The sequence below is a fragment of the Lagopus muta genome, chromosome 4, assembly GCF_023343835.1.
Source record: "Lagopus muta isolate bLagMut1 chromosome 4, bLagMut1 primary, whole genome shotgun sequence".
Classification (NCBI taxonomy): Eukaryota; Metazoa; Chordata; class Aves; order Galliformes; family Phasianidae; genus Lagopus; species Lagopus muta.
The window spans coordinates 58486401-58512157 of record NC_064436.1 but is presented as its reverse complement, the minus strand read 5'-3'; the positions used below and the strand labels follow the sequence as shown (position 1 = coordinate 58512157).

The following is a 25757-nucleotide window of genomic DNA, read 5'->3' as shown; positions in this document are numbered from 1 at the left end:
GCACAAATTTCAAGTGAGCTTCCAATGGCACGCAAGATACACGTCGCTTATTCTTCCACTGATTAGCTTAATGTTCAAGCCTCTCCAAGGAGCTTTGCTCCTTTAGCGTGAGCATTTCCTGAATAATCAAGAACCTGGCGCTCATTCTCACTCCAGCCATTTAAGCTCCTGGGCATAAGGAAGGGATGTTCTCCTCCACAGCACACTTTCATAGCAGAGATAGCCATGGCTAAGCTGATCACTGGGAAAAGATTCAATCAGCAAATCCACGTTTGTGCAGCAACTCTGAAGCAGTATCTGCAGTGATGTACTGACATGAAGTAGGAAAAATTCTTAGATTCTCTGCTTAGGAACAGAGCTTCAAAAATTCAGTTCCAGGCCGAAGGAACCCATGGCTTCACTTAAGATTTTCAGACAGTTACCCTCACTCTGAGAATAGGTTTTAACATTCAAAACCAAAAGCATTTAGGAAATGATCAGTCACACCATCTAATGGAAGTCTATACTCAATTTTTATCACAATGTGCCCAACTTTCTGCAAACACTTCCATGTCCCAATTATTTGCAATGTCCTTTACCTCCCTATTTACCCATTACCAACTGAAGATGTCATTTGGGATTTGCTGATACTCCACAGAACAGCTGCTGTTAGTTTCTGGCTGAGTATAGATCAGCTTCTTGGAAGGCCAATGTTCTGTACCAGAGAAACAGAAATGGAACAGGCAAACAGGATTAAATCACAAAGTTGAAAGTGGGAAGGGGAATCCACGCAATACAGCCTCGTGAGGAATTACTGATCACATTAACTCCCTAAATCTATCTCTGGCCTAATTAACCTGCATTTTCACAGTAAAGCAGGCAAGCTGACAATCACGGCAAAGTGAAAACTGCTTTCAGGTAATTGTCAGCTGCAGTTTAAAGAACAAACAGAAACCTTCACTTCCCCATGGGCTCAAGAAAAGATGTTTTGGTCAGGGCTTGAACTAGCATAAAAACACAAAAGTATGTTAATACAGTAACACCTATGGTGTTTGTTTTGTTCTCCCTTCCCTCCTCTCCCCCTTCTTCTCATTGCATTCCCAGTTTGATACTTGTCAAGTAAGATGTAAATATCTCACGTATTTCCTTTTGAGGTCATTACCATCTGTGCACTACTGTCTGAAGAAATAACTCAGGGCTCATAGAAAGCAGAACCTCATGACAATCCAATCCACACTATTCTCGTGTTTCTTGCAGCAGTGATCAAGGAGCTGACAATTTGCCTCCAGAGCAGCCTGCCACCAGCCAACAAAGGCAGAATGGGACCCTCAGAGAACAAGAATGGGGAAAAAGAAAACATGCAGCTGAAAAAACAATTTGTCCATTCAAGCTAACAGCTTCAGTTACTACACATACATCATATAGTTAAGATGACAGTGAAGGCTTTATTTCCACTGAACTGTTTCAGAAATGGAAGTCAGCACTTTCTTTGGAAGAAAAGTTAATTTGCTTTATACAACCAAATAATCAGTGTTCTCTTTATTGGGACAACAACAAAAATTTAAAAAAAAAAAAAAAGACATCTGACAAGTTAGCAGTGGAAAACTCAGTTAAATAAACCTCAACTTTTTGTGCACACATATACATGTGTGGAATTGAAATTAGAAAGCATGTCACGCTGTAGCTGGATTCTCACACCCCATTACTGTTTCTTGATCTCTACGTTTAACTTGAGGCATTAGTTGTTCAGTTTGGGACAAACAGAAGTAATCCAACATTTGTGACCTAACCTAGTCTAGGCCAAAAAAGAGCCTGTGCTCTGACATTTGCTCTAGCAGAAGCAGTTGTAGTCAGATTTGCTTCCAACTACAAAGACCATGTTAGCCTGTAAGGATTTAGAAACTGAAATCATGTGCCAACAAGCAAATCCAATGGAAGCTGAAGCACAAGCAACCACCCCTTAGGGCAGGCATCCAAACATGAATCGTAACACAGGGTTTCAAGTTTAACAGGTGTTCAGCATGGGCAGTAATACAATTTATGACTACAAAGTCTTTCAGAAACCAGAAAACACCACATCCTACACACCATTTTGCAGACATTGTGTAAAGTTTCTCATGTACAGAAGAGAACATAACTGAAGTGACAGGGGACTTGAGGAAACTCTCATTCCCCTCAAGAAAAAAACCCCCACAAAAAACCCCAAAGAACCACCCTAAACACCCCACAACCATTTCACTAGCAGAATCATTCCTTACAAAAACAAAACAAATTGCCACTGAAATCTGTAGTTTGTCCATAAACACCTACATAACTCTTCACTTTCAACATTACCTGTATGACAGGGATTGAATAACTGAAGGAATTCACTGCGCAGATTCAGTAGCAATGCTTCCAGATGAGATGTGGGTAACAACGCATGAAGCGCACAAGGAACAGCACAATAAGCAATAGAAGAACAACACAGTGGCCTGACAGGAATTGTTTGGATTTTAAATCAGTTCCTTTTGAAAGTTGTTTCATTACAACATTTTTGATAGTCAATTTTTTTTAAGCAATTGAGCAATGGTCCACAGTATAAGCAGCAGCAAAAGTGTTTTATTTGCTGTATAATTAGTGTCATTAGAAATATGATTGGTAAGAAAAACCAACACGAATCCATACAGAAAGGAAAGCTTAATGAAAAACCAAACACGACTGGAGGGGTGGTGATGATGAAGACTTAAGCAGAAAAAAGATACTTGTTTAAAATAAAAGCAACAAAAAAAAAAACTCCATCCAAGTCTTTCAAGGTTTTCTGGACACCACCACCAACTTTTGGCCATCAGAGATGGCAACAAGTTTCCCTACTGCTTTGCACCAGTATCCTCCTCCAACCTGGCTGGACTTTTTCAAATCACTTAAATGTGTTGTAGAGTGTAGATTAAGAACACAAGAGCATGATCTGAATGCGTATTAGATAATGGCTTACATGCAACTTCTGTACATGCAGATGCAGGACCTTACTCAGCAAACGCTATCTCCTCAAAAAGCACTTCAAGTCGCAACAATGTTTTACTTAGTTTAATTCCTGTACTTTCAAAAAAAGAGGGCAGAAGTACTGCATTTTTCAAACAATAACATGCTTCTCCTCCTTCAAACAGAAAATATCTTTAATATTTGAAACAATTGTTTTTTTTCTGACATTGAAATGACCAGACATTCTTAATCCATGAAAGTAACACATGTGTTTCTGAAGCAAGAAATTGCCACAACAATTATTCGTAAACATTATACCCACAACAGTAAGTACACCAAAACCCCACACTTCCATCCTAAAATAAATCAAAAAGCTTTGACATGAAATACATAAAAAGTTTATTATGTATGTACCCCATTTTGTTATCTGGAGGAAAAATCTGAGGCAACAGTTTGGTGCAGTACAGAGAAGCAAAGCAATATACAGTAGCTGCACACAGCTTGATTGGTTTCAGATCACAACTAAATATTCTTACTATGACCGTTAGTACAGAAATGTTCTGTAATTAGAAAAAATGAGAAGTATTACTCTCATGCTGTACAGTCTCATGTTTCTTGGTTAGAAAAGAACGAGTGATTGAGTTTGAATCTTTCACACCAACTTGCTAGGCTGTTGCCCCTGGAATGTTCAGCACAAAGGTTAAGCTCCAGACATAATTTAAGTGCTTTTCATGTGCAAACTGTTACTGGCTAAAGCTTTCAAAGTACATTTAATTACAGATATGAACACCCTGTAAAGATATGAGGATATGATAGCAGACCCAGAGGCCAATACAGATTCTTTAAGAGAAATGCTATGTTCCGCTGCAGTAGTTCTAGTCCCTGATTAGGTCCTTCCAAAGAAACAGCTTATTTCAATTGTAGGAAATAGACCATTCTTTGACAGAAGCATCATGGGATGTTGTTACCAGAGTATGTTCATCCAACCACGCCAAGCCACTTACATGATGTAGTCTGTGAGCATCTGTATGGCAGTGCAAAATATAAGAAAATAGTTAGGAAGGTGAGGTTGGCAAAATTTCAGTACTATTCTGAAAGTGATTTTCATCCACATTCAATACTAGAACTGTATTTTATAAGTGACTACACAATAAAACATAACAGAACAACTTATAGCTGGCTGTTTTAGCTAGATGAAAGAGATTCACGTGAAAGCTAAGTTAGTTTGGAACATACACAGCAACATGCCTGCTTCCAGTCTTAGTTTTAGAAAAGAAGCACGGAATCAGATCGTAAGACAGACTGGCAACTTTCAGAAAGATTCTGAAGCAAACATACCTGGTATCTTGACTCTGGTCTCAGGATCACTTACAGTCCAAACATATACCATCATATCCATGCCTCCAGAAGCAAAGTGTTCATTGTCTGGTGACCAGGCAATACAAACAACTTTTGCATGATGTCCATAAAAAACATTATGTTCCTGTTTAAAAGTAATTAATGATACAGTGTTATTAGTTTAAGCCATTTCAGAAATCTACCAGCTTTTAATGCACAGAATCACAAAGCAATGATAATTTTAATGCGTATTGGAGGTATAAATGGATGTCCTAAATCAAGAACTAACTTCACTTTATGCCATTTATTTAAACTTTAATCAGGTAAATAAAATACAGTTCTTAGACAATGCAAAGACTATTACAGGTAGATCTGCAAGATATAGCAAGTCACCTCTTGTTTAAAAAGCTTTAAAGTAACTTCACATTTTTCAAAAGCTCTTTTTCTTTTTGTAGTTCTTTTCATTTTTATTTAGAAAACGAAACTTTTTTCTACTGTACAGTTTCAGTAAAAGCTTATGACCTTAAAGGCTGATTCACATATTGGCTGCTCAGATGAAAAGCAGAAGTTGGCCCGTACTTGGCTCTTGGTTAAAGGACAGTAGATTGAAGAATGAGACAAGGTTCCCTGCTTTACTGTAGTATCCCTTTTAATTGCTTAGTCCTTATCGGAGAGCTGTTTGCTACAGCCAGCAATATTATATTGCCAAGTCTGCTGTATTTACTTCATTCATTTTTATCATACACTACTGAAATCTTATCAAACCAAGCCTGCATTCATCTCTATTTTACAAAAATGCACACATTCTCTTATTGACAAGCATATAATTTGTTTAACTACTTTTCTTTTAAAAAAACCTCATGCTATTGATTCAGCTGATCCAAATAAGGTATCTGTATATTTTGTAATAATATTTTGTACCTAATTACTCTATCCTGTGGAAACCCGATCTTCTTCTTCACCCCATTTATCTAAATGTTTGATATTAGATAGAATTTGAGAATTTTTCTGGTAGTCAATCTAGGCTCTACATTTCCTTCACCTATTCTTACAGCCTGGAGGCTTAACATAAGCTACGGTAGAAAGCTACCCCAAGATGCCATGAAAACAGTCAAGGAACAAATACACAAATTATTTAGCAATTAAAGCCCATCAGCCACATAGATTTAGACGTGAGAAGCCAGTCAGTTTCTATAAACAAATAAAAAAACCTGATGCAGTATTTCTTACCGCATAGCCATCAGGGACACTAAAGACAGTGACAACTTTGTTTGCATCACAAACTGCAAGAAAGGCACCATCGTGAGAATATGCCAGGTCAGTAACAGGACCTTTAGCTTCCAAAGTCTTATCATCGCTTTTCAAAGAGGTTCCTTGGATTGAATACAAACGGACATTCCCATCCTGTAAGATAAAAGTAACAGGGTAGTTACAAAAAAAAAAAAAATACAAAAATCACTGTACAGTAGAAACAGGAAGGCTTGCTGAGCTTCTGGAACATTTTCCTCAGCTCCCTCTGGTACTGCTTACATTGAGAACTACTGAGAAACAGTCTAAAGAACCTGTCGTTTGTACTGGCAACACTCCACTAAGTCAGCAATGAAGATTTGTCTAAGTTTACACTGGGTGAAAACGACAGTGAACTGGAGAGAAAAATATGAAGAAGACATTGGTCACAATGGTGGGAGAACCAGGAGAATGAAAGCCCAAGAATACCAATTACTTATAGGTTATCTTCTCAATAGATCAGACATACTATTGTTAAATGCTTCTGTTACTAGTTCAAATGTTCAAAGTACAGCTTTAAGCAGCACGACCTTACCGTTCCTCCCACTGCTACTGAACCTCCTCCAGGGTGAACAGCCACAGCTTCTGGCTCATAGCCAAGGTCATCAATTGCAAAACATTTTTTCTTATCTTTCATCAAGACAATCTGCAAATGGAAAACCAGAAGCTCAGTTCCTTCTTCCAAGAGCCTAATACACAACTATGACTAAGTCATGCTGCTTAGTCATCAGATCTGCTCTGACTGCTCAGAAGCTTACTATGCCCTGATCCTAAGGGAACTCCTAATCCTGAGGGAACATCTCCTTTAAAAAAAAAAAAAAAAAAAAAAAAAAAAAGAGTAAAATATGCCTATGCACGATGACTAACTAATCTGCTGTACTGGAGTGCTCCACATTAGGGAGCACAGGGCATGCTCTCCTGCGTTCAGCTTTACCTCATTTGGTCAGAATACAAAAGAAACATGGAAAGAGCAGTATTTTTAGCAATACTTACTGCCTGCCTGGTTCACTATTAAAGGAGGGGATGTAGGATCAAATTAGCAGCAAGCTAATAATGCAATGCAGCTCTACACAAATCACTGCAAAAGTAATGCCTATTTATTTCCAAGGAAACTGCAGCAGATACAAACAGCACAATAACACTATTTGATAGAGCAAGTTCTCAGCTATGGAATACTATTTTTCAATACAGTCACCACCAACTACGCATTTTCACTGTCAATGAAAAATAGCCTGCATGCTGCTCTTGTCAAAATCTGTACGGTGGTCCAGAACGTAGCTTGTCTTTCACACTGCTGTCACCACTACTGAAATGCACCACCCACCACGTGCATCACTGCACTCACAATCCACTGTTTGGTCTCCATCAGCATTCAGCAAGCATCAACAAATGTCAATGGGTGCCATTTTTCCACACAGAATTCAATGACCCACCTTTGTTTCATGCACACTTGCATGTCAGGCACCACTTTGTCAGACTGCCCCTCTGTCACATATCAACATAATTTAGCAGAATATTAATACTAATATTATTAATACTTACTTGTCCAATGCATAAAACTACAGTATAGCCACCAGGACCCACAGCTAAACATTTTGGTTGAACATCCATTTTCACAGCATCCTGGCCACTACAGGAAGGTGTGGTAAGGTGGAGAAGCAGAAACACAAAAAAAAAGTATTTCACACTTACTATTTAAAAAATTATTTAAGTAATCATCTGCTAATGATCCTCAAGGACATGCATAACTTTTTCTTTTTCTTTTTTAATTTATTTACAACATTTCTTTCTGTTTACTGTTTAGAACGTCAGTATCTCTATCAGGTAGCCGGCCTTCTAAATGGAAGTCATTGCAGCTGCTTTAGAGTCTAGATTTCAGATTTAACTAGGCCATCTTAATAGGCTTTTGAAGAAGTTTGGTTGTTGGTTTTTCTTGCTTCAACTACAGTTCTTAATGAAGGAACAGTTGTGTTCCACTCCTCCTAATAACCAGATGTTTATTAACAACATTCCTGTGTATTAATGAACTAGAAAGAAACTGACACCGTTTCCACCAATTTAACTAAGCTACCTGATACACGACCGATATCCATCTAACCTGTGGAAGGCATGAGACAAAGTGAGAAATGTCTATGAGGCATTTCTCTTTGTCACAGAAAAAAGCAAGGTTGATACAGCAATCATTTCTACAGTTTCCATGGTAACTTAAACCTGAACAAGTTGTAGCATAACATTATTTACCACTTAAATCAACAAAACTTGCTACAAAATAAAAGGCTGTAATAATATAATAAAAGGCAACAGTTTAACTAACCTGTAGTCCCTCTTGCTAAGGTTGGTATAACGCACAGTGTCATCCATACTGCAGGTGACAAGCTGATCCATTTCATCCACTGCCATTCTAGAAACCTGGTTTGTATGGCCTTTCCCAGAAAAGCCATCATTCTCTCCAGTGTCAGAATCCCAATAATGTACACAGCAGAATTAAGGAACATTTGAAGATGACACTGCACTCAGATATAGAACCATATCTGAATTTAAAAATAGTTTTACATAATCAGACTGATGTTGGAAGGAACCTCTGCAGATTTAGTTGAAATCCTTACTCAGCAGATTGCCCCTTTAATTTGGTTTTGAGCATCTCCAACAATGGAGACTGACTCCACACACTGGCAACTCTGCTCTTGTGTTTTAATAAGCCTCTTGTCCTCAGTTAACTGAAATTCTGATGTTTTGTAATGAGCTAGATGACCTGCTACAAACAGTAACACTGGAACAACTAGGATTAGGTCTGAGAATACAAAATACTTCCCAAAAGAATTAGAAGTCCTGCAGGATTGGCTTTCCCCTTATGAGGATTGCTAACATCAGTCTGAACACCCACTAAAGCCAGTTTCGTATGGAGATTGGCTGACAAGTCCTTTGTTTTTTGACTCCTGCCATTTTAATGCATCATGGAATGAAGGATGAAAGTCTGCAGTTTTACTTATCAGCTTCAGAATGTTGAACAGTATTTAGCTAAGCACATCACAGTCTCATCCATAATCAATGCCCCTCAGGAATCAATCTGTATTTCCAATATTTTGGTTTATTAATCAAGAGAACTGAAACTGAGTCTTAAGAGTTCTTGATCAGTAAGAAAGCCTGGTGGTATTTGGAATGCCAAATAGAGAGAGAACATAAAGGAAAAAAAAAAAAAATAGTACAGGTAGGAAAAACAACTCTAAACAAATATTTGTTACTGGGTCACAAGAATTTATCTTCCTTGTCCTGAATATCTAAGAAACCTCAACAGATTTCTTCCAGTACATGTTAAAAATATAGATAACAAATAGATGTAACAGCAAGCAGCAGCAATACATATTTAGCATGTAAAATTAAACATATAAATTAAACTCTAACTTTACACATATATGTACTTATTCCTACATCCTCGGTGATAACTGGAAATGAAGATGTAGCATGTATTTAGCAGGAAAGTTTAAAGAAAACATTAAAACAGGACAGTTAAATTTCTTCAGACATAAAATGTTGACTTGTGTTCAATAAAGATAATTCTTGGTTTTTGGCAAACTTTTTTTTTCATCCCCTCCTAATACATTCTCTCAGACTTTCAGACCAGAACAAGTATGGCTTTATCATTCAAAGGATATTAATATGACCATCGTTACTGCCAGAATAAATATAGGACTTTCCACCATTTTTATGCACCGTAAGACACTGAATTGATTTACTATGACCCTGTGAAAGGGACACAAAAAATAATTATTCATGAGCAATTTTTCATTTTAACATTTATAAACAACAAATCTATTTGAGATGAATTACAAGTTAAAAAGTAACAATTTTATTTATAAGCATTCAAGGTCATCCAGAACACAAATCACTAATTAACAGTGTAGTTGTTTTTTGTTTTATGCACCACCCTTTAAGCAGTAAATAAGCCCTGTGAATATCCCTATTACTTAGCCTGCTGAGCCAGAATACTTCCATGGCCTTTTCATACACAAAGTTTACTTTTCAGCCACTTCATCGTTCAGAATAAGAAGAACTACAGCAGCAATAGCAGGAATCTAGGGCATCTGTTCTAGTTCACACAAAAATGTAAATTCCCAGAAGAATGCTGTGTCAGCAAATTCTTTAATTCCTAAAATTAAAGCTTACTTAGCAACCCTAGACACCACATCCACAACCAACGGATGAATGAGATAGCAGTGGTAGTTTTCTATCTATTCCGTATCCCTTGCATCCAAAGAATGCTAAAAGCTACTGCAAAACAAATATGACAACCTTAACTGAAACTAAAACTTGGGCTGTATTCGCACAGTATCACTGCATGTAATATTAACTTCTTGATTTATGCAACTTGCAGTAAGTCGCATATAAGCTGCCTGTTTGGCAATGCTAATTTAACAAAGCCATCTTTCAGCTGATACCACTCCATCTAGACAACTTTGCCAACTCATTTATTACAGAAACTCTGGTACAACAATATAAGTTTCACTTACCTTTATGACACGTAAGGGTTTATCTGGATTGTTTTTGTCCAAATAATTGATATAGCCAGAGAGAGAAAGAGACAGTAAATGGTCTTTCTGCCACAAGCAACCCAGCTGCTGATCCAACACATTTGATCCCATGTTGAAAGTACTGACAACAGAATTAGCACCAACATCCCAAATTTTAGCAGTTTTATCTCCAGAAGCAGAAAGCAATTGGCAGCTATCAGGGCTCCAACTAATCTGTAAAAACAAATGCCACAAGATAGTGAATGCATTTATTACTGCAACACTTCACAGTCCATGAACTTCGTAATGCAATACCACGGATCATTTGTACAAATGAGGAGATACTTACAGCATAAATACCTCCATCATGAGCTTTGCCTCCACCAAGAGCACAAACTTTCTCCCCAGTCTTCCCATCATAGATAAAAATCTTAAAAAGAGCACATAAAACAAATCACTTAAAGGAAAAGGCAGCAGCAGGAGAAAAATACTGAAGAGCTAAAACACTGTTACTCAAACTGCACATATTCTTTTGCTACAAAGAACATTTGAGTATTCAAAAAATGTGTTGTTCTATATGCTTACAAATATTCTTGCATTTAATATTAAATACTAAACAAGCAAAGTGACAATTTTAAATAAGCACAGTAAGCCACTGTTTATGTTGGATCCTGACAATTGAAAACTGTGAGAATCATAGTATTTTTTACTCCCAATGTGATGGCAGCTGCTTAATATTGAGGACATGGGAGTGTTCCTACATGGAAAATGTAGGAACTGCATAGGAGGAGCTCCCTATAGTAAATGTTGCTAAACCTGTCCTTACCAGCAGGGAGTCCACCTGCAGTTGGGATGCTATCTGTGAGTTCATTGTTTCAGACAGACTTTTCAGGATCATAACAAGAACATACATTGCAAAAGTCTGATAAATACCTGCCAGAATCATCTATAAGTAGTAATAGATAGGGACAAAGAACACAGAAAGAGTTGGGTAAAATAGTTTAACTGACATCTGCTGTTACAGCTCCATAAGGAGACACAAAGTCTACTTCAGTCATTTCTCAGAATAAAACAAGTGGGAACATGAATGTTCCAAAACTAATCCTATTTCTAATATGGACAAGAAACTTCTGATCTTAATCAATACAAGAAGTTGCTTTTTTTTTTTTTTTTTTTTTTACCTGGCCATCTGCACTAGCTGTAGCAAATCTGTTCCCATCAGGAGAAAATCTCACACAGTTCACAAACCGTGTATGGTCCTGTAGAAAAGACAACCATCAGCACAAAAGGACAGATCTATTTACATGCACAATCCAGTAACAGTGAAGTTCTTTTTGGTCAAGCTAATAAATAGCTGTGCAGCAGATGCCTGCTGTAAAGTATATAGCCTCTCTGTATGAAGAGAATTGTCTGCATCAAAAGCAGCTTAGGGAAGAGACTGTGGGAATGGTACCGATGTAGTTAAACCAACTCAGCACAAAACTAGGTGAATGAGTACCACTGTATCAGGAATAGGTAGAAAAAGATGAACAATCAAATGTTCAACCTAGATGAAACCAGAGGATTCTTTTCCTCTAGTCAATCAATTCTCTGTAGATTTTGATTTGCTTCATGGTGCAAGTAGGTTTCACAAACAGGAAGCATGAAATAAAATGCTTCCTATTTAAAATCAGAAAAACAATCCAAAACAAGGAAACGGGAATGAAGAATAAATTATTAATTCCAATTCTAGGAGACCACAGTCATGCTAGTTCTGTGAAGTAACCAGACAAGACTGATGTATGCTCCACAAATAGACTATTTACAAATAGGAGACTATCCAAATGATGTTAACTAGAAAGCACATGTTAAACAGGAAAGCACCACAATGAGGCCAAAGCTTCCACACAGAGATTTGGGAGACTATTTTTAGTATTACAAAAGGCAGGTTCTAACCTACTTTCTTTGATTAAATATAGATTTTTTTTTTCCTGATAACTCTCTAATCTGAACCACCTAGCAGACTAAACTTGAATCCCATACAGCAACTCAAACACCACTTTAAAAGGAAAGCTACATCACGTACCAGTTGGAGCAGCACTGGTAAGCAATTCAGACTTCACGGTTCCAAAAGAACCAGCTTAGCAAAATGTAAGTATCAACTTAGGTTCAGAAATAAATTAGGCAACTGCATCACTTCATTGGATTGCAGAGCTCAAAACAATTCCTTTTCTAGAACTGAAATCCTTACTGAAGTCAACATACAAAGTTTACTAAAGGCATACAGTTACTAAAGTAAAAGCCCTACTACAGTAGTCTTTCAAAAGAAATAAAGAACTACTAAACATTTTAAATTTTTACTAGCCCAATTAAATCCAATATCTCTGCAATAGGTGGGTTTTTTTTTTTTGTTTTTTTTTTTTGTTTTTTTTGTTTTTTTTGTTTTTTTTTTTTTTTTAAGGTTCTGTGGCATCAAAAGAAAAAAGCTGCAGAAACAAAAGTTGGTTTTGGCCTCAAGCAGTAATGGATTTCAAGTGTGGGAGTCCCAGGCTTGGTTTCATTTACACAAAAGATTTCAATTAATACAATTAAAAAACAAAATAAGGAAGAACAGAAAACAGACCACAGAAATTATATATCCAACTCTTATTGTAGATATCAGTTATGTTTTAAACCACCTCCCCTCACCATTTCAAAGTTGCACTGGGATTTCAGATTCATGCAGCCTTAAGGAGATTGCAACATTCCACTCACACAATCACAATTCATGAATAAAGCACCTTGGAGAGTATTCAGAAACACTACATGTACCTACATCAAGTAGCAGAGCTCAGCAAGCATCACTAAAGCTGATGAACACACCTGTTACTTATGTTACAAAATAGAAAGCAAAGCTAAAATTCATATGAAGCAGTTAAGAAGAAAACCTGAAGCAGTGATTTATTTCAGTTTTGTCAGCCTGAATCAAGCCTTCAGTTATAACTTAAACATGGGTTCTAGGACAGCGACTTAACACCAACCATAGCTCAAAAGAGGAAATTGAGAACTTGTTTTAACAGTTCAGAGTGGAAGCTTGCTGGAAAGCTTTCAATCAACTTGGACAGCTTAACAGAGCCACAACTAAGCTTAAACTCACGCTCAGTGTAAACTTGAACTTGAATGGAGGTCCCTCAAAGAAAGCAGCACAGTTGTCATCACTACCAGTTGCTAGACGATAAGGTCTTGTTTGCTTTATGTCCACACTGTTGATCACTTTGTTGTGCCCAGTGATTTCACCAACTGAAGAACCACTATCCCACAGGAATACTGCTCCAAATCTAAACAAACATATAATCCCTAAAAGTTACATGCTGATTAACACTTTGATCATCTACAAAAAGCAGATTTAAGTACACTCAAAAGAAATTAGGTCATCTCATTAATCTCATGCAAATACATTGTAGTTCCCTGGAGGAAATTTGAGATCTTGCTGGAGATGGAACCTAATCTTCATGAGGAGAAATTGGTTGATCCAGAACAGAGAATCAGAAGATAATCATCAGTGAGTTTGTTGGTTTGTGAAAGAAAGCACAAAGGTTTCCCAACTGTCCAGTCACTACACAGAATATAAAGAGCTAGGACAACACTGGATCAGTTTTCTGATTATTTAGTCTAGATTGAGTACCATCACTTTTACAGCACTATTTAAGATTTAAGGAATCAAAATAGCTTCTTTTTTTTTGGCCAGTTTTTATTTTAAATTACTTAAAAAACAATATAATCACTGCAAGGGCATTAATCTACCAGAGCGTATCTACTCAAAATGAGTTCTGTAGAATCACTTAAAATTCTATATTGGAAGTATATATTTCTAATATGAAACAGTTCAACTTCTTAAAGTAGAAAAGCAAACATACCAAGCACCAGGTGAAATGGATGGAGGAACTGAGTCAATGAGTCTCTCTCTAGTATCAGGACACAGTAAGTGACAGAGTTAAGAAATGGTGCAGGAGGTGGGGGAAACAGGACTGCACTATATTTTAGGTACAACACTATCAGGGGGCCTGTGAACTGCTTTACAGTCTTCAGAAGACACACAAATTTGTCTGTCACAAGCTCTGTCCTGGTAACAGACACCTCATTTAATGAGTCAAGGACAACTGTGTTGCAATTTTCTTTTAATTAGCATAATACTACTTAAAATATAGGAGTGCTGGTAAGGGAGAAAATTCTAACACATTTTTCTTTATTTTTCACTCTTATTCAATTGTATCTTCAATTTGAGAGGAAAGAAAGAGGGAGAAATCTTCTGATGGCTTTCCCTTCGTACTTGATCTGAATTATACAAAGAAATCCCTCAAAAGTAAGGGTGAAAAGATATGATTTAACATATCATCACCAAAACAAGCAATACCCACACAATTTTAAACTGGGAAGATTCTAACAGAACTATATTTTCCAACTAGTTCTACAGCTGTTAAATACTGCATGAAGAATTTAGCTGCAGAACAGGACATCTTGAACAGGGAAAGTCATGGTTTATCTCACTCAAAGAACTAAAAGCTGTCTACAAAGAACCTGCTTTGCTGGCATACAAAGGTTTACACTGTGACTATACTTATACAGGCATATAGACATAAATACACAAAGACACAAATAGAAGAATTACTCACTTTTCCCTTCCTTCTCCAACCACAGCAATTCTTTTGCTGTCTTCAGTCCAGGCAAGGTCCTTTATTTTTCCTGCAAATGGCTGATACTCATACTTCAGAAGGTGTTCCTTCTGTGTAGTATCCCAGATTCTCAGCTTTCCAGAGACATCTGCCATAATAAAGTAGAATATAACTACTGTGGTTCCAACATGACATAGTCACGACTCAGCAAGCTCACTGGACACAAAATTTCAGCTAAACTGAACATTTGTACTAAGGATCAATCTCACCCTATTGTAGTGATTACAAACAGCTTGATTTAGGAACACTGAAGACTACATCTGTTTCACTGAATTATGCTTTTAACCAGATATTAATGTTCAAAATATACAGCAATAAATACAACACAAGGAATGACCTTTTGAGAACACATGAAGTCACACAGCAAGAGAGGGTAAGAATTTGCACGTTAAGTGCCTGTTACTAAAAAAAAAAAAAAAATTAGAATAAAAAATAAATCCTTTACCAACTACAGGATAACTTGCCCATACTTCATTGGGATGTAAGCTATCTACAATAAGAAAGCAATCTGGTGCACAGTGGCTTATGTAGGAGAGGTAATTACAAATTCCAAGACAAGGACAGGCTGAGAGAGCAGGGGCTGTTGAGCCTGCAGAAGGCTGTGAGATGACCTGAGAGTAGCCCTACAGTATCTAAGGGGGAGCTACAGGAAAGAAGGGGACACTTTTTAGCAGGGCCTATAGTGATAGAACAGGGGAAAACGGCTTCAAGCCCAGGGAGGGTAGATTTAGGTTAGATATAAGGAAAAAATCTTTTACAGTGGGGTGGTCACACACTGGAACAGACTGCCCAGTGATGTGGTTGATGCCCTGTCCCTGGACACTTTCAAGGTGAGGCTGGATAAGGCCCTGGGGAACCTGATCTAGCTGTGGTGTCCCTGTTCATTGCAGAGGAGTTGGACTAGTTGGCTTTCAGAGGTCCTTTCCAACTCTAAGGATTCTATGATTCTACAATTCATATTTCTTTTACACCTTGAACCTTTAAAGTAAACCTGCTTTTGCATGTAAATACAAGGTACAAAGAGGTGTATGCTAATAAAACTTATTCATGCATATTCATTTGCATATCTTCTCAATACAAAAGCACATACACACTTAAATGTGAAGGTATCCACACGCAGCATCTAGGTTACTACAAAGAAATCCAAGAGAATATCAAAAAGTGCTAATGATATAAGCAGCAAACACAGACTAACACTTTTAAAATAATGTAACAAAAGCTTCCTTGGTCCTTATTTCCTGTAAGTATCCTTGAACTCACTTGTGTTCAAGAGCAATTGCTATGGTGCAACTGCAACAAAACCCACATAGCAGATCTTGTGTGTAAAGAAGGCCACTATTTGAGAATAAGCTATGTGCTAAAGGCACATCTTTCACCACAGCATAGCTCCTTTGAATTCTGTTCACCATTTATCAGTACATCATTATAGTCTAGCTTAGACATACAGCACCCCTGTATGTTTGGTACCTGACCGTGGGATCATCTTCACTTATGTTAAGACAGATTCAGAATGCTTTATTTTAGATTCTACTACAATAAGTTGCTCTCTTTAAATCTGGACTTTAAACCTGTGGTATTCCCCATTACTACATCTCTGTTATGACTGCAACAGAGGAGAAATTACCATAAAACCCACAAAGCATATTGCCACAAGTCTGTCTCATCAGGCACATGAAGTATTAATGCAGACTGCATGGCTGATGTAAATTTATAGAGAAATGAATCTTACATGCTATACTTAGAAACAGCTTAAAGAGTCTGATACTATCTTCAGAATCCATGCTCAGCAATACCAAACTATCTGTAATTGATATATGGAGAACAGTTTTTAAAAGAAATATTGCAGCCTAAGCTTGTTTAATGGAGTTAAGATAGACAAGTGAAAAAAAGCCAACTGAACACTCCCCTGGAAGCAAGGAGCTTCCTAATGCTAATCACTAATGACAGACATCTTCTTGAACTAAGCTAGGTATATATTAACTGCTCTTTTACTGGCGACTGAAAGTCTAAAATGCCACAAGAATCAAAAGATAGTAATTGAGTATGGCAAAAATCTAGAGCACCAAATCTGTCCAGAACACAAACTGGACTGTAAGGAGGAACTCAGTTCAACATACACTCCACACAAAAGACTGAGCCAAGAAAAGAATGGTTTTGGTTCCTTTCAGACAAGGAGGAGAAAAACCTCACACACACAAAAAAAAACCATAAAGCTGTCCTAAGAGTGTTCTCAAAGCTTCCTCAGTATGCAAAAGAGATGTATTCTAATACCAGCATTAGATATGCAAGAAACCAAGGAAGAAAGAATTGAGATATTTTACACATTCAGAAACTGTTTTTCTCCTTATGTTGCTGAGAGAAATTTACTTACTACTGGCCACTGCATGAGTCTGGACTCCCTATGGGATCTCATTCAGAATGTTTTGTTTCCAGCAATAGTAACTCATGCATTACCTAAAAGCAGACATCTTTGCTCTATTTTGGACCATTACTTGCTTTTCGAGCCTTTTTAATTGACAACAGCAAACAGATTTGAAGAACACATGAATGGAAGACAATTCCTTTTTAAATAAATATACTACTACATGTTTCTTAATATTCTTCAACTGTATAACAGTTCAGAAAGGGATCAACTACTTGAAGAAAGTAAAGTTCTACTAACATGGGTTTGTTTCGTTTTTCGCAGATCATAAAAAACTGCAACTATTCCTGCTGATAATCCAAGAAACTCATGCTACCCATTCTCAGATACTGATTCATATGTATTACACAGAAACTGAGAATCAGCCTCTTTCCCTGCTAACTTACCAGTGAAAGTCTTTTTTAAGTTCATGTTACAACTGTAAGAAAAATGATGCCAAGTCTTGCCAAGTTCTGTCAGGAAGAAAGGGGGAGGGAAAGGAAAGGAGAATACACTCTTCAAGAATCCTTCCCCCATCCTTAAATTACCAAAGCATATTAAGAATATAAAAACAGTAGCTCTGCATTTCAGAATTAACTTTTCATCCTGCTGCATGCACAAACATCATTCATTACACCAAGCTTTCTTTCCCCTCCTTTGTTTGTAAGGTTGGTATTTAAATCAGGAAAAAAAAACTTTGTTAAAAAGATCAAGCGTGTCACTGATCTTACAGCTCTAGGAAGAGCTTTAATGAACACCTACAGATGTCCTTCCTGCCTCACTCGATTTCACCAAGCCACGTCACTTTGGCTACATACAGTCTGCACATAACTTAGAAGATGAACTACTCTGTTGTGTCATCAAGTTCTGTGTGAAGGATTTCAACAGTCTGTCCATATAACCTGTCCAGCACACTCACTGATACTTTACCTCCAGATGCTATGTAGAATCCACTGGGAGCATACTTGGCAACTACAACCTGATGGGCGTGCTCAGTATAGATGTCAGCAATCGCAGGATTCTAGTTTAAAGGAAAAGAAAAAAAACAGTTACTACATAGTATTTTGTGGTTTTCACAGAGTAAAAAAAAAAATCAGACTTTCCATGATAAAATTCAGAATTTGTCCCTCTTACACACTTGAGTTTGTCTTTAAAATCAAGATATTGTCTACAAATGAGAAGAAAACAGCAGAGCAGAGTGTGGAAAACTGCTGTCTACATAAAACAACACACTTTTCCAATGACTGCCATAATCAACTACTTCCTCTGACAGCCAACATTAGCTACAACTTCTTCTTCTCTTCAGTACCTAATGAAAAGTAGAAGAGCACCCTCCAAAGTAACAGGCCAAGCACTCCCAGAGGTTTTTTTTTGTTTGTTTGTTTGTTTTTTAAACTGTTTTACCTTTTTAAGCTTGTTTATCTATGTAGACAAACAAACACAAGTTGCGCTTTGGAAAATACAGCCAGAAAATCTACTGTAATGAGTATGAAAGTTAAGCATATGGTTAACCACATTGCATGGCCACTACTCATCACTACGTACCTGACATTACTGAGTAACCAAGGAGGTGGGCAGAAGTTACTCATCCTTGGCAACTGAAGCCTCGTTTAAAAGCTACTAGGCTAGTACATAGTCATCCCTACTATCAACAGCTATACTGGAATGATGAAACGCACAGCCAGTCCACCACAATTTTTATCTCTTCAGTCTTAAATGCCTTTAGATGCTTCAAGCTGGATAATAAGATTGACTTAATGTTTCAATTACATGAGGACACAAAAAAAATTAAAGGATAAAATGATAGCATCAAGACAAAATCCTTCCAGTACCTGCTCTGAAATTCACTTCATAAACAAAAAAGCCATTCTACACATCTTCCAAATACACTGCTCATGACACAAAATAATAAACTATTCCTTAGAATAATTTTTCTAGCAGTTATCAGATTCTTTCAGCACCAGAAACCTTACTCTTACAGCTAAAGCAAAAGAGCATTTCAGTCGCTATGATTAATACAGATTTATCCAACCAAACCAGAAAACCATCTGATGTTATGGTATGATTCAGCTGACCAATCAGGGAAAACCAAAGCACCTGCTCTGAGCTAGAAAGCAGACATTCTCTTGTTTGCAACAGTTCTTTCTGTTACAGTAGCATTACATCTCAGGAGGCAAAATATAGCTTACTCATGCAAGAAGCAGCTTCTCCATTACTGCTTCCATTCTGCTTGACCACATTAGAACCCTACTTAAGTCACAACCGCTTGCATCTCCATTTTGTGTACTACTGGATTTTATCTAAGCAAGACCAAATAATGTTTTCTCTGTGTTATACTGTAGCAACTACAAGTTAAAGGAGCTCAAAAAAACCTCACTGCTAATAACAGCAAATACAATGGCTCTGTTTCACAGCAGCAATCCCCAGGAAGCTAAGCGCATGAAACACTGGACTCACAGACTGACTTCACCCCTGAAGTGAATAGTAAAAAACAGTCTTCCAAATATAAAATACAGTAAACAGATTCAGGATGCCAGATAATGATTTAAATCAAATTTTTGATTTGATAAGAAAATCACCTTTACAGGCAGAAGTAATTCAACTTGTACATCTTTCATACCAAAAGCAAAAAACCTCAATTCTAAAGAGATCTTAGGATAAGATTGTTAGCCAGGACAATGCACTACCAATTATCAGTTTCAATAAGAAGAGAGAGCATTCTCAGTGCTGAAATCAGACCCACATATGAAAGTGAGCAGTTTAAGTTCCAAGCTTCAAAGTAGCCTTGAAGCCATGAAGACAATATAAAATATTTATTAAGTATGAAACCTCACAAATATCACCAACCCTCCTGTCTCAGAGCAGCACCATTCCAGGACTTTTTCTTGTTAAAGAAACTCTCTAGCTCGTGCTCAAACACTAACCCTGAAGGCTATATTCATCACTACCGATTAGCTCTTGATTTAGAGGAGAGTGTTCACTGCATCTTAATGACCTGCTTTTTTTTATTTATTTATTTATTTTAATTAGAGCACAACTGTCCCATTGGAGGGCTGATCGTGGGGGGATTACACACTGACTTCTCCAAATTTTATCTGGTTGTTGCTAACTATTATGTAGGCTCCCACAGTTCTCAAAGAAGACATAGTTCACAACTAGCAGTGGACACATTTCCAAATTAGGTTACAAGCTGCAACACTCCCCAATACAAAAGGCACAGAATAGGCTTTACTTGGTTTTTGTGTCATTGCTGTACAATACATTCTGCAGTTTGTAGAATGTCACCTGTCAATTATTAACAGTAGCAGACTCTTTCCCCTTGCTGGTTCAAGTAAATTTACATACCAGGATAAGTAACACCATAAAACTGAAAGGTTTATGACTTCAACTCTCAACTTCCCTTGAGAGTTTAAACAGCCTAAATTGGAACTCCCAGCGTCCCACTTCATTTCTGTGCTCGGACTTTGCCACATGCTCTGTGTTCAGGCTCACACTGGAAACGACATTTGCAGCAGGCACATCTACAGTGAGCCAATTCAGAAAGTTGTTTTCTACCAGTTTAAGCCTCAAAACAGAGTCAGAAGAGCACTAATCACAGCACAAGGGAGGTGGCCACAACCCATAACTTGGCAAAAACTGTAATATAAGCAGAGTGGCTTTTCTCCCATTGCATCATGCTAAACCGAGGCTTCTAGTTTCAGAAAACTGAACTTCCCTTGACACGAAGAGTGAAACAGTATTATTACAGGATAATGCTGAGTGCAAACTTGGTTTTGTTTTTTCAGCAAGTACATTTAAAGAGATATCAAATAAGATGTTAGCAAAGAACTGTTTAGTAGCATTTCTGTGTTATGAAATAATAGTAAATACCCGAATACACAGAAAGTAACAAGATTAATCAGGAAAATAACTCAAAAACACATTTTGCAGAAGGAAAAGCAACCAGAAACAAGTGCATATTTGTGATAGAGACCTAAACATTCCTAAATGGGATCTGCCACATTGCAGCACACCGCAGCACAGTGAGATTTACGGTAAGGAAGGAAATCCAGAGGAGAGTTAGATTTTTCCAAAGATTATCAGTCATGCGGATTAAGTAAAAACTTTTTAAAACCAACAGCTGAACAATAGCTGCGTTATGTTTCCTCCATACTTCTCAACTGGATGCCATCTTTGAAGAGATATTATTTAAGGAACTCATCTAACATCTCTCTAGTTACCACCGAAGATTAAAACCAAACAAATGCACCAAACCACTATGAAAGCATTATCTGGGGGTTCCAACGTTGAATGAATGATAAAAGTCCCCTACAAGCAGGGCTGAAAACAAGGTGTGCTGGCACTTATCACAAAATCAAGTGTCTGACAACTGCTGTGATTCCCGGAACGCTAGGGAAAGAAGCAGCTGGGGACTCATGAATTTGCAAGTATTTGCATGCTGCTCTTACAAGCCAAAGGCCCAAAGCAACAAATAAGGAAGTCTTCATTTATTAGGCAAACACATCTCTCAACTCCTGACGGTGCTATATCTCATAAAAACGCACAAGGCCAGGCAGAACTATCAGCCTCTCTCCTCTACACATTCCGTGCAAAGAGAGGGCGAGAGCTGCACGTTTCACTGCGATTCCTCAGGAATTTCCGCAGCCGCTTCTGCCTGAGTCACGCACCTTCCTTCCTACCCCCGCTCAGCTCTGCGCCGCGAGCTCAAGCGCGGCTCCCGCCGTGAGCGGAGCACGGGGAGATGGGGGGGAGGGAGAGGGAAGCGGAACTTCGCGAGGGGTACGCAAAGAGACTAAATAAATGCATTGGGGTACGTTACATCGATGTTTCGGATGACGACGCATTTCCCATTGGTATAGAGAAAATTGTTGCCTTTCGGATCACCTCCAATGATTTTGGACACGCCTCGTTCAACCTGCGGGAGGCTGGCGAACACTTTTTCTATAGGGAAAAAGGAAAAAAAAAAAAAAAAAAAATAAGAGGGGGGGAAAAAATGGAGAAAGAAAAGGCGTTTGAAGTCCCTGGGCTCCCAGCCGCCTCCCAGCGGCGCGGTCACTTGTTGCTGTCAGCGGGCGGCCGCCGCCCCGCAGCGAGGCCGCAGCCGGATCCCCGGCCGCCCTCCCCGCCCCGCTCCGCTCCGCTCCCCTCCGCCTCGCCGGAGCTTACTGATCTCGTACGGCATCCTCGTTTCCTCAAGCTCGTGCCGCGGCGCTGCGAAGCGGACGCAGGCGGGCAGACGGACCGCCGCTGCGCTCTGCTCCCCGCCGCCGCCTCAGCACCACGGCGCCCAGCGGCACGAAGCAGGAAGCGCCCGCGCGGCCCGCCGCTCTCCCCTGCCTTTGACCATATATAGTCAACTCTGCTCGCGCCGCGCCGCTCCCCGCCAGCCCGCACACCGCTCCCTCCCCCGGAAATGCCGTCGGCTCGGCCGGGCCCGGCGGGGCTGTGCTGAGGCGGCCGCAGGAGCCGGCCCCGCCCCGGCAGGGAGCTGCAGATTGCTGCGGGAGAGCCGCAGCGAGCAGCGCACGGCAGCTCAGGCCAGCCCCGAGGTGGGTGCCGCCGGACCGCCTGCGCATGTGCGGAGTCCTCCCGTGCTGCCACGCATGCGCAGGAGCGGCCGTGAAGCCGCGGTTGCTATGGGAACAGCGGACGGGCGGCGGGCAGCCGAGCTGTGAGGAAGGAGCGAGGAGTGCGAGAGGAGGTTGTGGAGAGAGGGGTGTGTGAAGGAGCGCGGAGGGATGAGCCCCCGTCCTTTCCTCTTGTCGTATGGTTAGCAGCCACGGCATCTGCCTGCCAGCTCCTCGTATCCTATATTCATAAAGGTTGGAAAAGATCACAGAGATCATCTAGTCCAACCATCAACCCATCACAAAAAAGTCATGTCACTCAGTGCCTCATCTGCACACTCCTGAACACTTCCAGGGTCGGTGACTCCATCACACAGTCTGTTCCAATGCCTGCCCACCCTTCCTGAGGAGAAATCTCCAAATATCCAACTTGAACCTCTTCACACACAACATAAGGTCTTCACAGAATCACAGAATGGCCAGGGTTGGAAGGGACCTCAAGGATAATGAATCTCCAACCCCCCTGCCACAGGCAGGGCCACCAACCTCCCCATTCAATACTAAACCAGGCTGCCCAGGGCCCCATCCAATCTGGCCTTGAACACCTCCAGGGACGGGGCATCCACAACCTCTCTGGGCAGCCTGTTCCAGCACCTCACCACTCTCTCTGTAAAGAACTTCCCCTATGACATCCAACCTAAATCTCCCCTCCCTCAACTTCAAACCATTTCCCCTTGTCCTGCTGTTACCTACTCTTTCAAAGAGTTGATTCCCCTTCTTTTTGTAGGCTCCCTTTAGGTACTGAAAGGCTGCAAGGAGGTCGCCCCATAGCCTTCTTTTCTCCAGGCTGAACAAGCCCAGCTCCCTCAGCCTGTCTTCACAGGGGAGGTGCTCCAGTCCCCTGATCATCTTCGTGGCTCTCCTCTGGACCCTCTCCAACAGCTCCCTGTCTTTCTTGTACTGGGGGCTCCAGATCTAGATGCAGATGGGGCCTCACAAGGGCAGAGTAGAGAGGGACAATCACCTCCCTATCCCTGCTGGCCAACCCTCTTCTGATGGAGCCCAGGATACCATTTGCTTTCCAAGCTGCAAGGGCAGACTGCTGGCTCATGTTAAGCTTTTCATTCATCAAGACCCCCTTCTCTGCAGGGCTGTTCTCAAGAACTGCTTCTTCCAGTCTGTATGGATGCCTGGGATTCCTCTGGCCCAAGTGCAAAATTCTGCACTTTGCCATGTGAACCTCATCAGATTCACCTGAGCCCACCTTTCAAGCCTGTTGAGGTCCTTCTGAATGGCATCCCTTCCTTCCACTGTGTCAACCGTACCACTCAGCTTGGTGTCAGCAAACTTGCTGAAGGTGCCTTTGCTTCTTGTCTTATCTTGTCCTGTATGCTGCTGGCTGCATGCAATGGGGTACGTGTCCCAGTAAGAGCCATTGTTGGAGGTTAGGTGTCAGCCTTCAGTTTTCAGGGGGCACAGCCTTCACTTCACTCTGGAAGCCCCTGTGCTTCTGGTTCTTGACTTCCACTCAGGGAGGTATAAGCAACCCCTTCCTGTCTGCAGTCAGTTTTTCCTGAGGATCAGTCTTAACTTCATCCCTTTACATTTTACGGTTATGCTATAATTATTAGTATCTTGAGTGTTTTCCCACTGTTTTATGCCATCAGCATCAGAGTAGATTTGTTTTGATATAAATTTGGTAAGGACTTGAAATGATGCAGCTATTACACTATAGATCTCCTATTCTAAGCATTCATAAATAGTGGTCTAGGCTTGGTAGCAGCAGGTATGTAGCAACTCGTGGAAAGTGTAAGGTCAGATTTTCAGAAGTGATTTTTTTTTTTTTTTTAATGTTTCTTCTTTATTGGCTTAGAAATAAGCATCTGAAGTAGACTGGTTGGACTTAGCAATGTGGTGTGCCTGGAGCTTCCATATTTTCAGCTTGAAATGAAGAAGAGATAATTTTTCCACTGCAAAGACTCAGTTTTTATTAACTTGATCAGTGTGTTAATAACTTCTACTTGACCTGAACAATTTTTCACATTTTCACAGCTGTTCTCACACATTTGTCAGAATCTTGGGATTTTATTTATTTATTAACAGAGATTTCCATTTAGCTCAAACTGCAAGTGCTTAGCCTCTTGGAGAATTATGGTCGACTCACGTTTGGTAGCAGATTTATTTGGAATAGTTACAGAAGTTACTGCTCCCAGCTGTCATTTGGCTATTCTGTGGAATGTGGGAATCTGCCAATGTCAGTTTGCATCAGCATAGCTGAGGAGATGGTGGTCTTTGGCAGAAGGGTGGGCAGCTAGTGCTAACTGCTTCACTCAACCAAACTAAATCTTCCAGAGCAGTCTGCCATCCCTGGGCTTCAGCTTGGCACATACTGAGACATTTCTGAGTGTTTTGGAAAGCCAGGTTTTGCTATGCAGTTTTCAAGAGCATAAATATGCCACCTGCTAATATATTCTTATAGCTTTAATTACTTAGTGACAATGTGGACACCATGTTAAGTTGCTTTAGAAAATGCTTGAATGTTACTGTTTGCTTGGTTGCTCGTAGATACGTGCAGTGGATTGTAAAGTACGTAATGGTAATGGTATATTTATGTTCCAGAAGGCTACAGCCTCTGTTCTCCAGGCATGTAGATGTTTACCATTAGGCATGTGATACCAAGGTTGTTATTCACGTGTTCAGAGTTCAACACTAATGTTATGCTTGAGTCTCTGGACCAGCATTAAGGTAACAATGCGCATAAATGACAGCATTGCGTGAGGAATATATGTGGACCTAAGGCTGGACTTCAGGTCGTTCCCTCAGAAAGTAATAAAAATACCAAAAGACATGCCACTGTATTCCTCAACACCGTACGTTTCTAAAATACATAGCAACTTTTCAGATTTTTTGGTATTATTTATCGTTCTCCTTTCATACTAACAAATACGACTTGAATACTGATGAAAACACGCCCCTTGAATTTGCAGCTCAGCAGCGTAGCCTCAGGCACACGCTAACAGCTCCTTAG

The 25757-nt window shown here is 39.6% G+C and overlaps 1 protein-coding gene across 1 annotated transcript; it reads right to left on the bottom strand.

Annotated features, from left to right (window-relative positions):
* Positions 1–3113: 3113 nt before the first annotated feature.
* WDR1 (WD repeat domain 1) lies at positions 3114–22700 on the bottom strand. Its single transcript, XM_048942140.1, has 15 exons — positions 22329–22700; positions 21982–22103; positions 18093–18183; positions 14702–14849; positions 13186–13366; positions 11252–11329; positions 10420–10500; positions 10071–10304; positions 9216–9303; positions 7877–8033; positions 7105–7192; positions 6098–6208; positions 5506–5679; positions 4276–4420; positions 3114–3961 (listed from the first exon to the last, which is right to left on the bottom strand). The coding sequence occupies exons 1-15, from the start codon at positions 22342–22344 to the stop codon at positions 3852–3854; spliced, it is 1824 nt and encodes a 607-aa protein (XP_048798097.1). The 5' UTR covers positions 22345–22700; the 3' UTR covers positions 3114–3851.
* Between the last annotated feature and the right edge of the window lie 3057 nt (positions 22701–25757).

Coding starts and splice junctions, on each gene's coding strand:
- WDR1 (XM_048942140.1), bottom strand. Junction 10,305..10,419: donor ATGATGGAGGTATTTATGCT/GTAAGTATCTCC, acceptor TTGTTTTTACAG/ATTAGTTGGAGCCCTGATAG. Junction 5,680..6,097: donor CAGTAGCAGTGGGAGGAACG/GTAAGGTCGTGC, acceptor TTTATCTTACAG/GATGGGAATGTCCGTTTGTA.